At 37.3% G+C, this 19,845-nt stretch overlaps 1 protein-coding gene across 1 annotated transcript in view; it reads left to right on the top strand.

Moving 5' to 3' along the window:
* GRM7 (glutamate metabotropic receptor 7) overlaps nucleotides 1-19,845 on the top strand; it is a 637,127-nt gene that overhangs the window by 218,314 nt on the left and 398,968 nt on the right. Inside the window, exon 2 of the mRNA XM_087825010.1 lies at nucleotides 7,815-8,031. Coding sequence (XP_087681136.1) covers nucleotides 7,815-8,031 — 217 coding nt within the window. The remainder of the gene's footprint in view (nucleotides 1-7,814; nucleotides 8,032-19,845) is intronic.

Raw genomic sequence — 19,845 nt, 5'->3', positions numbered from 1 at the left:
TACTCAGTGGTTTGAAATAAGTAAATACTACCAAAAATTAGGATTAAAGTCCAGCCATCCTAATATGAGCAGAGATGTTATCTAGGAAACAGGTAAGTACAAACTAAAGAGACTGATGCTTCCAAGAATGAGCCAGAAAGGGTTATTCAACCATTTTCTCTTTTTGGGGGATCCATATCAATAAAGCTTAATAAGAACTAAGAGTGAAATTGCTGCTAACTGGGAACTTAATAATGCCCCACGGGAGTTCATTAATATCTCAACAGGTACACTGAAGCATTATCTTAATTGCACATGATACTTCCAAAACTTGCCTTCTGTAAGTTTTGTGGGAACTGGCCCCTGGAACAGTGTTAGTGCTTTTGTGTGGCCTCTCCCGGCTGTGCGGGTTCGCTGGGAGCGTGGAACCGGAACCGTTCGCCTTTCTGGGAGTTAGAAGTTCCCAGGCGACTGACCTTATTGTGGGCACTGCCCTTGTACTATGAAGAGGAAGAGGGTTATTTTTTCTAAATAACGGATTTCTTCTTTTTATGAGTATTTAGAAATTTATTTTGATGAGAATCAAGTTTAAAGATATTTATATAATATAATCTAGTCCATATCTGGACTTGGGTCTCTAGTTATCTTGACACAAGGATGACTAAAAGGGTGTGTTTCCAAACTCATGAGATCCCTTAGCCTAGTGTTCGACTGTAGTGATTATAAGAAAAAAATAAATTTAGAAGCATTCAATCTTGTCAACACTTGCATCACATACTCATCATATTTGATTTTGTATTAGAAATTACAGAATTATTTTCTCTAGATTAAGTTTCCTTTCTCTCTCCTCCCTTCCTTCCTTCCTTCCTTCCTTCCTTCCTTCCTTCCTTCCTTCCTTCCTTCCTTCCTTCCTTCCTTCCTTCCTTCCTTCCTTCCTCCCTCCCTCCCTCCCTCCCTCCCTCCCTTCCTTCCTCCCTTCCTTCCTTCCTTCTCTCTCTCTGTCTCTCTTTCTTTTTTCCTTCTACTTTGATTTGGTAATAGCAATATTAACATAAAGCAAAGGCATTTAACTGGAACCAAGGACACTAATTCCATCTTGCATCTTATAACCAAGCTTGGTTCCAGGAGGGAGAAAGGCTAAGGAGACAGCAGGGCAGAATTACCCTGCTTAAAATAATAAATCCGAACGTGTCTTGAAAAGTTAGACTGAACTCCGGCACTGCGGTGTATGTTGCCCGGAGTTGCCAGGTCTCGGGCCCGAGAGAAACAACCCTGAGAAGTGTAAATGACTCCCTAGATCCCTGTACCTTTGAAGGCTCCTGCAGCATCAGCTTGTTCTGCATTTCAGCGATGAGGAAGGAAATCCCGGGGGAAAGCATGCCAAGGTAGAGAAAGGTGAGAAAGAGTGTTTATACCCTGCCTACGGCTGCCCGCCACGGGCCTGCCCAGGGCAGGGGTAATGTCCGTGTGCTGCGGAAGCCACGCCAACTACGCGGACAGGGGACCCTGTTCTCTCAGGATTATCCTATGCGTTCACTTACTGGCTCACTTGTTCATTCAACAAATACTGATCAGGTTCCTGCTCTGTCCTGGGTACAGTGCTAGCCAGTGGTGATAAAATGATGAACAGTGTCCTTGCCCTCCAGGAGGGTACGTATTCTCCCAGAAAGGAAAGAATGACAAACAGATAATTTTCCAGATAATTGTTTAATGACAATGTGACACCCATTACCAAAGAAAACTACAGTGTTCCAGAAGAACTGACCAAATGACCTTCGTATAAACTCATGCTTTCCAGGGCAATCATGGGAGAGGTAGGAGAGAGCCTTGAGCTCCTGCTAGTGACCAGTGTGAGCCACTAGTTAGATATAATTTTACTTGTGATTATTTTTTTAGTCCACCAAAAGAATTCACACACCACAACCACTTGTATTGGTGAGATGTGACTATTGTTGACTTGGAAGTTTCTATAAGATGTAGAGGATGTGAGTTAGTTAAGTGTCCATTTTAATTCTTGAAATTGGCTTTCCCCTAGTCTTCTTTCTCTTAGATTTACAGGAATTCTTAGGGCCTTAAATCTACATAAATATTTTAAAGGCTAATTAGAAACAGAGTTAATTGGGCTCCCTCCCTCCCCCCATTTTAAGAGTAAGCAATAGCTTTGGGAAATGTTGCATCTGATGACTTGGAGAATGATGGTTTTGCTGTTTTTGTTCCTTTTGTTTATCTCTTATTTTAAAAAATATTTTTTTATTGATTTTTAGAGAGAGAAGCAGGAAGAGGGAGAGAGATAGGGAGACACCTATGTGATAGTGAACCATCAGTGGGCTGCTTCCTGATGCCCCCTCCTAGGGATTGAGCCCTCAACCTGGCCATGTGCCCTGACCAGGAATCGAACCCACAATCTTTTGGTGCATGGGTCAGTGCCCAACCAACTAAGCCACACTGGCCAGGGCTCCATTTGTTTTTCAGTGTTTAAAAAGAGTCAGAAAAGTTGACTGCTGCACAAATTTTAAACGATGACTGAGGTGTGAGAACTACTATGCTTCAAAAACTTGGTCACGTGAAACTGATTTTTCATCTTGCCATCAGCATCGCCTGATTCACACCTTAGGGGAAGTAATTGGAACGCCTGAGACTTCCTTTGCAAAAGAGGATTGTTGAAGGATAATACTTTGCAACTAGTTGAAGACCCATAGTGCTATAAGGTCTAGTTAAGATTGTATTTTGGCAAAATAAAATTTTAACTGATAATCTTAATTCTTTGTTTGACTACACATTTTTTAAGATGAGAAATTAGAATAAATGTTAGTTTACTTTAAATGCTCACTGCAGAGAAACGGGGAAAGGCAGACTATTTCTGTCACTATCATTGTTCTCCTGAATATTCTAGCTGATGTAGTTAGAAAAGAAAATCTAAATGAATTCTTATAATGTGGCTTTGCTTACCTAGAAACCCCAAGAAAATAACTGGAAAGCTATTAGAACCAATATGAATTTTAACAAGGGTGTAAGTCATAAACCAAATATACAAAATTAATAGATTCCTACATACCAGCAACAAATAGAAAATTAAATGAAAATTTGATATAATTCATAATGTAATAAAAATAATTATCTAGAAATAAAGTTACCTACATGGAGACAATGATAAACTTTTACTAAGAGAAAAGAATGACTAATGGAATGGATGAAAATAAATATTTTCCTGTAGGGGAAAATAAAATATTGTAAGTATATCAATTCTTCCCAAATTATTTTCTAAATATAGCATGTCCCCAAAACATACCGTACGCTTCGAATAATTATCAAGGCAGTGTTTATTAAAATACATTTCATTTTCAAAATTGAGCTATCAGCTCTTAAAGTGCATATACTTTTTGGGGGACACCCTGTACAATCTAATTCTCATCATAATCTTCATGCAACTTTATTGTGTTAAATTGAAATATTTGTGTTATAGTTCAGCTGAAAAATTAAATATGGGTGATTCCCCATGGTCCTTTTAAAATAACAGTTATGAAGAGAGAATGTGTTCTCATTAATATAGCCCCAAAAACTGTAAGTCTATAAAAATGAAAATAGTAAAACATTGGCCCAGGACTCTGGTGACAGAAAAGTAGAGAATATACCCCAATTTCTCAAATGTAGTTAAAGGAGTTAATATGTGACAAAAGATGGTCTTTCCTATTGGTAAATAATGAGTGTTTAATATATGGTGCTCGTAAGTAGTTAGCCATGTGGAAGAAAAAATGTAGGTGTTTGGTTTACCTCATAGGACAACCCCAAGTAATTTTCTTATAGGGAAATATTTAAATGTAAACCCAAAACATTTCTGTCAGTTTGGTGAGAAAGAGGTTTCTAAGAAAATACCCGTTTATGTCCACAAGGACTTGAATGAACTGCCAGGATATTTTTTAACTTCTAGTGATAATGAAAACTTGAAATATGTTTAAACATTTAACAGTGAAGGTTAGGTTTATCTTATGCTTAGCTTAATAGAATTTATGCAACCAGAGAGAGAGAGAGAAAGAGAAATGGGGGTGGGGGGAAAGATGAAAACTCATGCTTTTATAATTAATAATATTTATGTGCATGCCCACATGCACACAAAAATGATAAAGTGTTAACAGGGATGAAGGCATTAAAGTTATTTTCTTGTTTTGTTTCTCTACTTTTTAGTACATAATATGTATTATTCTTTGCCTAAATAAAAGTACCAACTCATTGTAAGACAAATATGGTAGGTTAAAGATATTTTTAATTCTATTCTATACTCATCAATAACACCATTTTTGTGTGATAGGCAAATTTTACAAAGTAAGAATAAAGGCTAATAAAATAGAACAAGATGAAAATTTAGTCTTATGATACAGGTTAAAAGGGTTTCCGTTCTTTAAATTGGAGAAAGGAAGACTCAAAGAGACATGGACCACCGAGTTTTCTATAGCTGAAGTGTTATATTAATGTCTCTTCATCAAAAGATCATTCCCGCGTTGCCACAGGAGGCGGCAAGGGGAGAGTTTCAGTAGCAGGAAAGGAAAGTGCAGCTGGAGATCAAGGAGCGTGGACGTTAATCACTAAAGGTAACTAATAATTGGGTCAGTTGTAGGTGCCAGTTATAACATGCATGTCAAAATAATTACTCTGTAGGCTTAAACATTAGTTTGAAAGCAGGTAACTAAATATGCAGCATAATTGCTAACAGTGCACAGAAACATATTTCACAGGTTACACACATTCTTCCAGTTCTTCATCTCTATTGCCCGGAGGGATATTCCTATGGCAGCGATGCGTATTTTTATCTCAGAAATGAAATCCATTTGGTTTTTCATTCTTTATTCTAGCATTATTTACGCATAGAGTCGAAATAAATATTGTTGGATATAGGATGTGTATATGTGCTTAAAGGGACATACGAGCCTTGTTTAGAGTGGAAGGGGCAGACCGCAGATTGCAGCCGTTTTCAAAGGGCGCGTGGTAGTGAGGAAAGGAATCTGCTTCCCCAGGAGTTTCATTACTGAATTTTGGGGCACAGTTTCAGAAGTGCATTTGCATTGGGACAGTTCACAATTCTGATATTTTACAGCAGCTACATACATGCAAATTCAAGGAGAAGGCTGGGCGTATCTTTATTAGCAGTCCTTCAAAGGTAGAAAGGGACTTTGGCAAGGAAGACAGCTGTGCAATTGCACGAAGCTTTTCCATTTCCACAGGTTGAAATTGATGCAAATGTGTTGATATGCTTGGCTTCTTTCCTTTTTATTTCTTGTAAGAAAAGGTCTCTCTCTGTCTCTCTCTCCCCACTCCCCCTCCCTCCCTCCTTCCTTTTATTTTTCTGCCCAAAGACTTTATTCAGGTGGTATTTTCTTTACCTAAAATTTATAACCTCAGAACTATAAATAAAACATAGGGAACTCATTCTATTAATATATTTGTATAAGCTTTAAAAGGCCTTTTAAAAAATGTTTGGACAGCAGCCTAAGAGTGAACTGTAAAGTAACTTTCAGTGTATCAGTAGTCAGTGCTGTGGTCAGAGAAATTGGCCTGGACTCCAGGAATCTATGGTCCTTCTTAGTTTTATGCTTATTATTGAAGTGTTTTAGCAACAATCCATCTAAGCATCACAGTTAAGAGTTTTGGATGGTTAAATTTGCTTTGGACAGTTTCAGGTTTGAGTACTGCTCTCTGACCTGCAACATTACGGCCTGAGACAAACTCGGATTATGCTTTCAAGTCTCATTTCCTCTTTTGTGAAATGAGCTAATGACAGGAGAATATAATACAGTACAGTAAAGAATATTTACTGATGGTTAGGTAAGGTAATGCATAAAAACTTTAGGACATGATTGGCACATAATAAAGAGTTGAATAAAATATTATTTCTAAAGCAATAATGATAGAAATATGTGAACATATGTTCCTAGCATATTGAGGGGAAGGTTTGTGATAACGTGTCACAGAGAATTTGGGAAGTCGATTGTGAGGAATGGGTGAACTTAGTAGGGCAACCCATGCTGTTCTCTATTTTGATGATCATTACCCCTATGTATTAAATGCCCCCCCTGTCACAGGCATCATGCTAAGCAGTGCACATTCATATTCTTGCCCCTCAAAACAATCTTATACTAATGAGGCAACTAACTCATTGAGGTGAAATAACGTCACCAAAGTAAACATAAGATTTGACTCCACATCTTGTCAACAGCAAATCCAGTTTTATTTCCCCTCCACCTCACTGCCTCTCAAATTGAATTGCTCAGGTAAAGACCCACCAGGTGACTGAGCCTTTCTCACTCTGTTTTGGACTTTGAGTCAGGGACAGAGAGCCTGCCCCTACTGGTCACGAGCAGAACTGCACCAGGGGTGGGCTGCGAGCACTTGTCTGTAATGCTGACCTAAAAAGGTTGGTGGAGAAATGGTAACCAGTATTAAACAATGGCAAATGGGTAAACTTTAGGTTTGCTGCACTGGAAGGAGAAAAATAGGATACTGAGTAGATTTTTCAGGGTTGACTCAATTTGAGTGTAGCTTTGGCTTCTTTGGGGCAAAGAGTTGGACAGTTGGGCTTTGTCTGAGCAAAGATCAAAACTGGCTCTTAGGTACCAGAGGAACACTTATGATAAAGCAGGGGTAAGCCCTGAGAGAGTTTGCAAGCAGAATTTTGTAGGAGTTGACCATTTTTACAGGTATATTAATTGTACCAATTATAGTCTACTGCATCCTTGTGTTAAGACGAAGAACTAGGGGGTGGCGCATTGTAAAAGTTAGGCCCTAAGCCAGGTTCCTCATCTATGACTACTTTAGGGCTTCCTCCAGGGTATTTAGGACCCCAGGCAAATATTTTTTTTCAAGACCCCTTTCTTTATTAATAGTTTGATTTTGCTAAAATCAGCATGCCAAGATTACTCAGCTAGTCTAATCTCACACAATTCTAAGAAATAAATACTATGCCAGCCAAGGGGAGTAATCTGCTTGTTAGGCGCCCCTCCTGAAACCAGGGTTCTGCTATGAGGCTCTAGGATGATTCCCAAAGGCACAAGTTCTAGAACTCCTTGGAGAACCTGGTTAATCTCATGTGAGGTAGAGTGTCAGAGAGTTGTCTAAAGAGAAAGAAAATGGGAATCAGAGACCCATGTGGCTCCTCCCAGATAGGTCCTCTCAGCCCTTTCCCAGCACCCAAAGGGAAACTTACACACATTCCAGTTAGGCTGTTGTGGGGATTTTTTGTTTTGTTTGTCTGTTTTTAATCCTCACCAGAGGATAGTTTTTCCATTGCTTTTCTGAGAAAGTGGAAGGGAGAGGGAGAGAAACAATGTGAGAGAGACATCGATTGGTTGCCTTCCGCACCCACCCCGACCCGAAGCTGGGGCTCAAGCCTGCAACTGAGGTATGTGACCTTGGCTGGTCGAACCCAGGACCCTTCAGTCTGCTGGCAGATGCTCTACCACGGAGCCAAACTAGCCAGGACAGCTGTTGTGTTTTTTTGTTTCTATTAGTTTATGAGAAGTAAAGCCTGATTCTAAATGGTAGCCACAATAATGATAAATTATTTTCTCCTAACTACCATAACCCGGGTAATTCCCATGCAGTCCTCATTCCTTCCTCCCAAGAGGAGAAAACAAAAGGCCAAGGCACAGAAGCAGGTGCTTTTGTGCTTTTAAGAAGTTGTCAGTCGCATTTATTTTTAGGTGGTCTACAGTTAAATATAGTGTTGGCAACACACATCCTCTTTGGAACTCAGGTCCTGTGTTTTGAGTGAATTGTCGTCAGTAGGAACGAGCCCCTCACATCTCGGTGGTTTGCTCTCATGCGGTGCTTTCTTGTCTTTACAGATCCCCCAGATTAGTTATGCATCAACGGCACCCGAGTTAAGTGACGACCGGCGCTATGACTTCTTCTCCCGCGTGGTCCCTCCCGACTCCTTCCAAGCCCAGGCCATGGTAGACATTGTGAAGGCCCTAGGCTGGAATTATGTGTCCACACTCGCGTCTGAAGGAAGCTATGGAGAGAAAGGTGTGGAATCCTTCATGCAGATTTCCAAAGAGGCAGGTAGGAAGCGACTGCAATGATCAAGACGACCCTCTTCACATGTCTGTGGCTTACAGAGTTCCTTTCAGACTTCATGACACCGACACTAGAGATAATCACCATATACCTACTCTCACATTCCCCACTGCCTATGAGTAGATGTGGAAAGGCTTTGTTTATAGCACTTTGTTGTTTTTGAAGAGAATATTTTCAAAAGTGTGAAACCCAAGGCCCTTAAAGTATTAGTGGAAGAAATGCAGAGAGGAAAATATGTTTCAAAATTGATATCTTACTTCTGTGTAATGGATAACAGTGTGGATTACTGCTTATATTTGGGAACCTGAGAAAATGTGGCTAAATGTGCCTCTCAATGCATGCTCTCTTTCTCTGTTCCTCTCTAATACTGGGAGAATTGTTTAGAATTATGAGAACCCAATCACGGTGGTACTTTGCTTTGGAGATGAGTAACAGTGATGGTTCTGGCTGACCTGCCCAAAACAAAATTAAATATATTATTTAGGTAGGAGAATGTATTTAGACAAATAGTCTTTGAAATATTAGATTATTTTGAGAAAGATAGTTCTATTAAGTAGTACTTGGACAAGATTCTTTTATGTTTGTTTATTTAATTCAAATTGGAAGTAATGAGCTCAAATGTTTGGCCAGCTGTCCTCCATTGGGCAGATTTTGAAAAATGAGACAAAATCTTTACACTTAGGAACCCTTACAATAAATATTCAGGCTTCCTTACTTGGAAATATTGGATATAGTAAATATATATGTTAGAAAACGTGTGCTTGATATTCCTGTACAGTTCCTATGCTTAAGTCAGGTCCTTAGTTTTGTTTGTAAGTGTTTTATCTAATACAAATTGTTACTGATCAGAATAGTTGACTACTGATAAAGACAGACAAGCAAGGCAATAGAAACAAAAGCCCTTATAATGAGGAAAAGATGCCATAAATTCCGAAGCCATGACTGTAATGTTGGACTATCAGACTATAGATATACTTACATATACAATGGTTCAGGATATAGATGGCATATTTGCGCAGGACTGACTTGTAAACCCTATGATTTTAACTCAGTGCCTCATCATTAGCTCTAATTTCAAAAATTCACTGGAAAGCTGGGTCATCCTTACATTCTTCGTTTGACTTGGTAGCTCCTAATTATGAACAGGTCTTATCCTAAAAGTAATTCCTAAGTTCAAACAAACAAACACATGGCAGTTCCTTGGTTGCATTGACATGACCATGTGTTTCCAGTGTCTTTTCCCACAGCACTTGTTCCGTGTTAGTCTAACTTGCTGTTGTTTTCTTTCTTGTTCGCTAGACTCTGGAAGAGACCTTGTCTTCCTCATTTACTACTGTAGCCCCAACTGCTATGTTTCTAAGGGAAGTATTTTTAGTGTAATTCAGTTAGAAACTTTCTGATTAGAAAATAAATCTTAACTCTGGCCTAGTGTTATGCTGAGATTTGTATGATTCATTAACAATTGTCTTTATGAAGCCCTAAAAAGCCTGGTCAGTGTTGCTTAGCGGTAGAGTGTTGCCCCATGAACCAAGAGGTCACTGGTTCAATTCCTGGTCAGGGCACATGCCTGGGTTGTGGGCTCGATCCCCAGTAGGGGGCGTGCAGGAGGCAGCCGATCAATGACTCTCTCTCGTCACTGATGTTTCTCTCTCTCTCTCCTTCTCCCTTCCTCTCTCTGAAATCAATAAAAACATATTTTGAAAGAAAAAAAAAAAAAAGACAATGATGTCAGAGAAAGCCATCTTTCAACAGAGGCTATCTAATTTGTTTGGAACATGGAGGCCTATGTAACAATTTCTCTAAAGTCTCAAAGGAAACACCCATGATTCTTCTCTCATGTAAAGTCATGGGAGATTTAAATATGCATGAATGCTGATCCTTGTTGAACTTTTAGAGAGGACTGTAACATGATTTTCTCAGATGATGAGATTTTTGTAGAACAGTTATATTTGCATAAATTGCCCTGTTTTTTCTGAATGGATGCACAGGCAGTATTACCAAAAGCAATTTATTGCTTAATATTGCAGAGAATTAGAGAATATTCATTCCCAACGTGCTTTAAATTCAGGTCAACATAATAGCCTAAATAGTCTAAATTAGACATAAAGACTCTTTTTTCCTAAGTAAGGGTCAAAGTAAATGCTTATGATAGCATATGGCACTAATATATTCCAGATATTTTGAACCAAATTCAGTTCAAGGATTATAATAGTAAGGAAATTACATGTGACTCTTGTCATCTGCCAGACAATTTTCAGAAGAATTCCATGAATATTGCTTCACAAATAGTAGTGATTTGTTACGTCCATGGTATCACGACACATGTCAGCTTTTCAAAGCCTGGGAGAACATGTGAATTATCCTTTTGGTTTTTCATGCCAGTCATTTAATAGTTATTTCAATTGGCCTTATAAAGTAAATTTCATTATTATTCAGATAAAATTTCTTTTTATTTAACACTTTATCTTGACTGAGAATACTCTTTTCTTAGGTGAAGGTTTAACTGAATATTAGTAACTATTTTGCAGCATCAGTTCTTTTAGACCTCAGGAACCAGTTGCGTTTGCTTGAGGATTCTTTCTCATTAAAGAATTCTTTGCTTTTCTCTGCTCCACAGATGCAGCGTTCTCTTTCATTGTACTAAATGTCAATCTTCCTTGCCTTGCTGCAGTCTCTTTGAAGTCAAGGACTTCGCCTTGTGACTCCGCCATGTGGCCTAATTTTTGGCTTGGAGAAGGAATCTGATAAATATTTGTTAGGGGAAGGAGAGGAGGAAAATTTGTATTTTTCCCTTCACCTTTTATTGTATGTATGTATGTATGTATGTATGTATGTATGTATTTATTTATTTATTTATTTATTTATTTATTTATTTATTTTTAATCCTCAGCTGATGATATTTTTCCATTGATTTTTTTTTTTAGAGAGAGAGAGGAAGGGAAGGTGGAAGGGGAAAGAGAGAGATACATCCAGTGTGAGACATCTATTGGTTGCCTCCCACACACCCCCGACCGGGCCCGGGAATCGAACCTACAACCCTTCAGGGCTGATGCACTAACCACTGAGAAAAACCAGCCAGGGCTTCCCTTTACCTTTCAGATAATAGCATGTAAAGGAAGTCCTTATATATACTTTTTTATTATAATTTTGTGATTTGTGGGTCAAAAATATTACATCCTATATCTGTTTGCCGGCTTGCTGTGGTTTATTACAGTTGCCCTCACCCTGAACCCGTCCCATTCTTTCCTCTTCTTACCCCCACGCAAAACGTAAAGCAAAAGGACACAGCAGGGCTGTAATGCCCAGTGCCACCATCCATGCTGAACCTGAGTTTTCCTCTTTCTTTGTGCCTGCCTGTGTCACGGTGTACACTGACAGACTGTGAAATCATTGCCGCAGTGAGGTTCGGAAACACTTGTCGCCTCACAATTACTTTTTGGTTTTTGTGGTGAAAACATCTGATTTGCTGTCTTAGCAACTTTCAAATATGTAATACAGTGCTGTTAACTATGGTCACCATACTGTCCCTTAGATCTCCAGAACTTACTCATAACTTAAAAGTTTGTGCCATTTGACTGACATCCCCTAATTACTCATCTCTACCAGCCTCTGGCAGTTACCTTTCTACTCTCGTTTCTTTGAATTCAGCTTTTTTAGATTCCACATATAAGTGATATTATACAGTGCTTGTCTTTCTCTGTGTGACTTACTTCATGTAACATAATACCCTCCACGAGTCCATCCTTATTGTTACAAATGGCAGGATTTCCTTCTTTCTAATGGCTTAATGTATACACACTTTGAATAATTATAAAGGCAGAATACATTTCATTTTCAAAATGTAATAGAATCTACAGTTATCAAAGTGTGTATACATTTTGGGGACACTATATATACACACACATATATATACATACATACATACACACACACATATATATTTGGTATACTATACAATACATACACACATACATATATTTATATTTATCACATTTTCTGTACCCATTCACTCATAGATGGACACATAAGTTGGCTATTTTGAATAATACTGCAGTGAACATGGGAATACAGGTATCTCTTTGAGATCCTGATTTTATTTCCTTTGGAGATATATATATATGCATGCAGAAGTATAATTGCTAGATCATATGGCAGTTCTATTTTTAACTTTTTGAAGAACCTCTATAATGTTTTTCTTAGTGGTTGTACCAATTTATATTCCTACAGACAATGTACAAAGATTCCCTTTGCATTACATCTTTGCCAATACTCATATCTCTTCTTTTTAATAATAGTCAATCTAACATGTGTGAGGTGGTATCTTGTAGTTTTGATTTACATTTCTCTAATGATTAGTGTTGTTGAGCATCTTTTCATGTGCCTGTTGGCCATTTGTATTTCTTCTTTGGAAAAATGTTTCTAAGACATTTTTAATCAGACCTTTTTAAAAACTATATTTTTGTTATTGAGTTGTATGATTTCCTAATATATTTTGGATATTAATCTCTTATTATAAATATGATTTGCAAATATTTTCTCCCATTCTGTTGGCTGCCTTTTCATTTTGTTGATTATTTCTTTTTCTGTAAAGAAAGTTTTTTGTTTATGTAGTCCCACCTATTTTTGTTTTATTGTTTGTACTTTTTAATGTCATATCAAAAAAATTGTTGTCAAGTCCAATATGAAGGAACATTTTTTTCTGTTTTCTTCTGGGAATTTTACAGTTTTGGGTCTTTTGTTTAAATCTGTAATCTATTTTAAGTTAAATTATGTCATTTTGTAAGATGAACTCCAATTTCATTCTTCTGCAAGATTATTCAGTTTCCCCGTATGATTTATTGAAAAGATAATCCTTTCCACATTGAGTATTTTTTAAAAAAATATGTTTTCATTGATTTCAGACAGAAAGGGAAAGGGAGAGAGAGAGATAGAAACATCAATAATGAGAGAATCATTGATCGGCTGCCTACTGCACACCCCCTGCTGGGAAATGAGCCCACAACCCTGGCGTGTGCCTTGACTGGGAACCAAACTTTGATCTCTTGGACCATAGGTCAATCTCAGCCACTGAGCCATGCCAGCTGGGTTCCACATCGAATGTTATTGGCTCACTTGTCAAATATTAGTTGACTGTACAGGCAAGGTTATTTATTTCCTGGCCTCTTGATTCTGTTTCATGGGTCTGTGTGTCTATTCTGATGCCAGAACCATACCATTTTGGTTACTATAGCTTTGTAATACAGTTTGAAGTCAGGAAGTATGATGTCTCCAGCTTTGTTCTTCTTTCTCAAGATTGCTTAGGTTATTCAGGATCTTTGTGGTTTCATACAAATTTTATGATTTTTTTTAATATTTCTGTGAAAAATGCCATTAATATTTTGATGGGGATTGTATTCAATCTACACATGGGTTTGGGTAGTATGGATATTTTAACAGTATTAATCATTGTGACCCATGAACATGGGGAGTATTTTATCTGTGTCTTTTTCAATGTTTTTCATCAAAGTCTAATAGTTTTCAGGGTACAGAACTTTTATCTCCTTTGTTAAATTTATTCCTAAGTATTTCATTTTTGATGTTATTGTGAATTGGATCATTTTCCTTATTTGTTTTTCAGATATTTCATTGTGTGTAGAAATACAACATCTTTTTTATATTGATCTTGTATCCTTTAACCTTACTGACTTTATTAGTTCTATCAGGTGTTTTTTTTTGTGTGGAGTCTTCAGTATTTTCCATATAGAAGATCATGTCATCTGTAAACAAACACATGTTTTCTTCTGTCCTGATTTGGATTTCATTTCTTTTTCTTGCCTGATTGCTCTGACTAGAATCTCTGGTGCTGTGTTGAATAGAAGTAGTAAGAATGGGCACTCTTGTCTTGTTCCTGATTGTAGAGGAAAAGCTTTCAACCTTTAACTGTTGACTGTGTTAGCTGTGGGCTTGTCATATATTGCCTTTATTATGTGGAAATATATGCCTTCTATATTCAATTTGTTAAGAGTTTTTATCATGAAAGGATGTGGCATTTCACCAGATGCTTTTTCTGCATCTATTGAACTGATCACATGATTTTTTGTCTTTCATTCTATTAATGTAGTATATCACATTTACTTATTTGTACATGTTGAACCATTCTTGCATCCCAGGGAAAAATCCAATTCATTATGGTAGGTGACCTTTTTAATGTGCTGTTAAATGCAGCTCGCTCATATTTTGTTGAGAATTTTTTATTCTGCATTCACCAGGGATATTGGCTTGTAGTTTTCTTGTAGTATTATTACCTTTCTTTGGCGTCAGGGTAATGCTGGGCTTTTAATACGAGTTTGGGAGTGTTCCCTCCTCTTCAATATTTTAGAATTTGAGAAGGTTTGGCATTAATTTTTCAATAAATGTTTGGCTGCGTTCACCAGGGCAACCTTTGGTCCTGGGCTTTTCTTTGTTGGGATGTGTTTTATTCAATGTCCTTCCTCTTTATTGGCCTGTTCAGATTTCCTGTTTCTTCATGATTCAGTCTTGATAGGTAGTATGTTTTTAGAAATTTATCTATTTCTTCTAGATTATCCAATTTGTTGATACTTTTATTATTCACAGTAGTCTGTAATTATCGTGTATTAATGATATGGCATCAGTTGTATTGCCTCCTCTTTAATGTCTGATTTTATTTAATTGATTTTTTCTCTCTTTTTTTCTTAGTTGTCTAGGTGAAGTATTGTCAATTTTATTTATCTTTTCAAGAACAAGTTCTTAGTTTTGTTGATATTTTCTGTTATTTTCTGGTCTCTATTGTTGTTATTTGATGTCTTTCTTTTTACTTAATGTAGACATTTAGTGCTATAAAATTTTCTTTGAGTACTGCTTTTACTGCATTCCATAAGTTTTGGTATGTTGTGCTTCCATTTTTATTTGTTTCAAGATATTTTTTTATTTTCCCTTTTGATTTCTTCTTTGACCTATTGGTTGTTGAGGAGTATGTTAATTTCCACATGTTGTGAAATTTCCAGTTTCTTCCTTTATTGATTTCTAGCTTCATGCCATCCATTGTGGTTGGAAAAGATACTTGGTATGATTTCAATCTTCAATTTTCTAAGACTTGTTTGATGACATCATATAATCTGTTCTGGAGAATGTTTCATGTGCACTAGAGAAAAATGTGTATCCTTCTGCTATTGGGAGGAACGTTCTGTGTATGTCTTTTAGGTTCATTTAGTTCATAGTTCAAGTCCAGTGTTTTCTCCCTGATTTTCTTTCTGGGTGATATATCCATTATTGAAAGTAGGGCACTGAAGTCTCTTAGTGTTATTGCAGTGTTGTTTGTTTCTCCCAACAGATCCGTTAGTATTTGCTTAATATATTTAGCTACTCTGATGTTGGATATGTGTGTGTTTATCTGTGTATATATATAATTTTTATAGCCTCTTGGTGAATTGACCCTTTTATTATCTTATGGCCTTTTTATCTCTTGTTTAATTTTTGGTTTTCCATGCAGGGCTAATCCCTTTAGACAGGAGTGAAAAGATTGCTTCTATTGGTAAAATAATACTCATCTGAATTTAGGGACTCAATATCCTCAGCTCTGTGAGGTCTTCCTACATATCCCCATTCCAATTTTCAGGATATCATTTCTTCAATATAAGTGCCCTCACTTTAATAGTAGCTAGCTTTTGAGGCATGCTATTATAGTTTTTGGCTTAAAGTCTATTTTGTTAGATATAGTATTGTAATCCCTGTTCTTTTTTGGTTTTAATTTGCATGGAATATCTCTTGCCATCTCTTCACTTTGAGCCTCTGTGTGTCATTAAAACTGAAGTTAGGCTCTTGTAGGCAGCATATAGCTCGGTCTTGTTTTGTTTCTGTTTGTTTATTTTTTACCAATCTAACCATTCTATGCCTTTTGATAGGCTAATTTAATCTATTTACATTAAGGGTTAAGTATTGATAGGTAAAGACTACAAATATTTTATTGTTTTCTGACTATTTTGTAGTTCCCAGGTTCCTTTCACCCTCTCTCCCTGCTTTCCATTCCTCCTCTCTCGAAGCCTTGCTTTGTGAATTGATGATTTTTTGTGGTGGTATTATTTGATTCCTATTTCTTTATCTACTATAGGAGTTTTTTGTTTTGCAGTTACTATGAGACTTACATAAAACATCTTATATATTTTTAGGTTGATACTTTAACTTAAATTGCATACAAAAACTACCCGTTTCCTTTGGTGGTGTCTTGTTTCCTTAGTCTTTTTATGTTCCTTGAAGTCTTGTATTACTGCTTTTGCAACAACAGTCACCTCCTCTATTCATTACTAAATTACTTTTAGAAATAAATATTTTCCTTCAGTGCTGATTGGGAGTCTGAGGTATTTTCAGTCCTTCTATGAATATGCCTGCTCCATGCTTCTTGCTGCCTCTGTGTCGAAATTCTTAAGTTTCTATGTCTTTTTTTCTTTCCTTACTTTTTTTTAATCCTTTAATGGACCATGCCAGATGTTGGAAGCTCCCCTTTTGCTTTCCCAAAGGTGGAGCTAAAGTTCAGGTTTGTGATCTCTCCCTGGACTATAGATTCATATTGGCTTTCTGCACATGTTTGTTAGATGTCTGCCAAAGCTCATGCTTGCTACCACGTATGAATAGAGAGCTAGTCATAGGCTGGAGGAGTGTGTGGGTGAGGTGCATGAAGCACTGTGGGTACCCATGAGCCAGCTGAGGGGATCTGTGGGCAAGGTGTCCCCCAGAGTTCATGATGTAGTTAGTAGAATCTGCATTCCTTTAATGCCTTCTGAGAGTCCTATGTGCCTCTGTCCCAGACTCTCTTGCCCCCAGTCATACCTCTTATGACCCAGAATCTGTATGCAATGGGCCTTTTAGGCAACGATGCCCCACACAGGTGGGGAAGCCAAACATTCACTCCCAAGCTCTCACTTCTCCCTGGGAGAAACTGCAGGCTGAAGAAGTAATGCAAGTAAAGTCTAATTGTTTTTTATATAGTGCTCTAGTGATGTACTTGAACTTCACTGGAATATTGAACTTCCACAAAGGCTCTCTGTCATGGATGTCCAAGAGGGGTTGTATCTAGTTCACAGGACACTGCAGGGCCCATGCCTATTACTGGATACATAAGTGGGCAAGACTCCTCCTGAGTGCTTTGGTGAATGGTGCTGGATCTCACAGCTCCCACAAAGGTAGTTTTTCTGTGGATGGATGCCAAATTGCTGTTATCGAGTGGGAGATATGACAAGAGATGTCCTATGTCCTATTCAGCCATGTTGCTGACAGCACTCCTCCCACTTTATTTTTAAAGAAATAGAATATGTATTTTACTTGGGAAAACTAAATCCAAATAGGGAGAAATAGAACAAGCAAATTTTGTAATGAAAATATATATGTTAACCAAGTAATTGCCTGCTTAGAGACTTGGCCTTGATCAGATGAGCTGCGTTATGTTTTTCTATTTTGCTAAGTCAGTATAAGGCACTCAACCAAATGGTAATGCTCTCTCCCAAACATTTCTAAACTTATAAATAAAATATCTTGTTGGGAAGATAGAAGAGCAGACAGGAGGTGCTGGTTGGAGACTAACCATTAGTGGTGAAAATTACTAGAATACAGTCAAGATTGTGGGACACTAAGGAGAGGGAAGGCCATCGGGCAGAGAATAATTAAGACATGAGAGTCTTTCACTATAAACTTCTTTGTTACAAATTTTCTTTGGATTACAGTATTTTCCAAGGTGTTTCCTTAATGTTATTGAACAAAGTAAATTTTCATTCCCTTATACAATGTGATCTAAGGTTTAGCTGTAGCTTATTTTCTCTGAAAAAATTCACTCAGCCTTGGATTATTGCAGTCACCCTAGAGTAATGGCATTGGTCGGCAGTCTGCATCAATACCATAAGACTCTTCTAACGAGCTGTCTGATTCCAAGTTTGAATGGCTTTTGGCTGATAATTATTATTTGCTACCTGACTTGTGCCCACTCCTTTTAAGGGAGGAATTCATTCTTATATCTAGTATATGGAAGCATAAAAGCATGTTACAGTTGAATATGTACATAAAACAACTTTAGCCTTGAAGTCAGCCTCCAAAGTATAAAATACATGGATTAGTTCACAGTGAAATTATGAGCACATAATGTTTATATCATGACCTTGTCTTATGCCCTAGAAAAGCAGAGCTGGTATTGTGAGTTATGATAGGGAAATTCCTAGTATTTTGGTAATTGTTTTTAATTATGTGGTTTTGTTGTTGTTTTTATTTGTTTAGTGATAATTAGATATTTATATCATTGGGTCAAAAAAATTTAAGAATTGCCAAAAAGGAAAACAAAAAAGAGTTTAATCAACATAAACCAACCATAAGTGCTTAAGAAAAAGTAAACTTTTTAGTAAGGTTATGAGGCAACTCAAGGAATTAGAGGCCAGACCAAGGATCTAAGCTTGGAAAAGGCAAGGAAAAAAAAAAAAAAGGCTACTCCAGTACTCTCCTTATCCCTAATCCAAGAAGCAGGAGATGAAGAACTGACTCTTCAGGGCACCACCCGCGGGATGAATCAGCTCAAACTCCACTTAGGCCTTTAGCTCTAGAGCACCTCAGTGCTCTGCCATTGATCATGTGCACATTCCTTGGAAGTTGATTGACAGGTCTACCAGTATTTTTGGAACTGTTGTAGACATCTAAGATAAACATCAGATCTTAATATCCAAAAAGTGACTAGTAGGAGTAACGTGCTGGCGAGGAATATGTATTACCATAAATGTGATATAGTAGATATACATCTTTATCTCTTAATATCTTTCCATGCACACTTGGAGAAAAGGAAGAATTAATAGCAATGCAGAATATTCTAGTTGAAGCAATTCTGTTATATTTCTGAAGTAAGAGCAGTTTTCTTTTTCCTTCAGATAGAGCATCAAAAACCATTATAATTTTAAATACTTGTAGAAAATTCCTCAAACCAGTGGCTTTCTAAAGTGATAGGAAATGTAATTTTCCAAGCTTACATCTGTGATGGGGTTCTTAAGAATCAGATTTCCATCATCAGGTGATCCAATTAGCCCTACCTTACCCCATGATTGAGAATTGGGCAGGGTAGTTTTTTCCCCACTACTGGAAAATTCCACAGCATCTGAGCACTCATTCTAATGGTAGAGGTCAAATGGACCATTTTTATATAATAATGGCTTTTGTTCATTTTGTGCTGAGCATCTTGGAAAAAGAAATATTATTTCATTTTTTTACAATTTCAGAATTCCTCCAAACCAACCTCCACAATAGTGAGTTTTGGATAATGGGAGTAAACAAATTTTCTTTGAAATATATAAGTGGCAGTAGACAGGCCTAGTGCCTGAGTTCTTTCCTGCAGGGATATGAGCTTAATAACATTATGTATTTAAACTCAGGAAAAAGGAGACTCCTTGAGAAAGAGGTTGATGAGCCCATTGCATGCTGGGAGAGGGATGGGAAGCTTCTGGTTGTGTTTGCCATGGAGCCTAATAAAACACTTTTTAAAAAACTGCGTGGGAGACCATTGCAGACAGAAAAGTTTCTAGTAAAACCAGAAAATGCTAACTTCGTGAAAGAGTAGTATTTGACACATATGTTCACTCTTCTAAGATGTAAATAGTTATAAGCATTTAAAGCATATAACTGAAATGTGAATACTTAGATGTGGGTTATTCTGTTACGAACCAGTAGGCTAACACGGAGAATGGGCATTAAAGACCCTTCATTCTGCTTTAAATCTGTTTTCCTTTCTCTTAGCTTCTGTTTGACCACTTGTGAGTTTTCTTTGTCCTATATTTTCCT

The sequence above is a fragment of the Miniopterus natalensis genome, chromosome 15 (genome assembly GCF_054644295.1).
Source record: "Miniopterus natalensis isolate mMinNat1 chromosome 15, mMinNat1.hap1, whole genome shotgun sequence".
In the NCBI taxonomy this organism is placed as follows: domain Eukaryota; kingdom Metazoa; phylum Chordata; class Mammalia; order Chiroptera; family Miniopteridae; genus Miniopterus; species Miniopterus natalensis.
The sequence above is the reverse complement of the archived record's forward strand: the minus strand, read 5'-3'. Positions and strand labels throughout refer to the sequence as shown.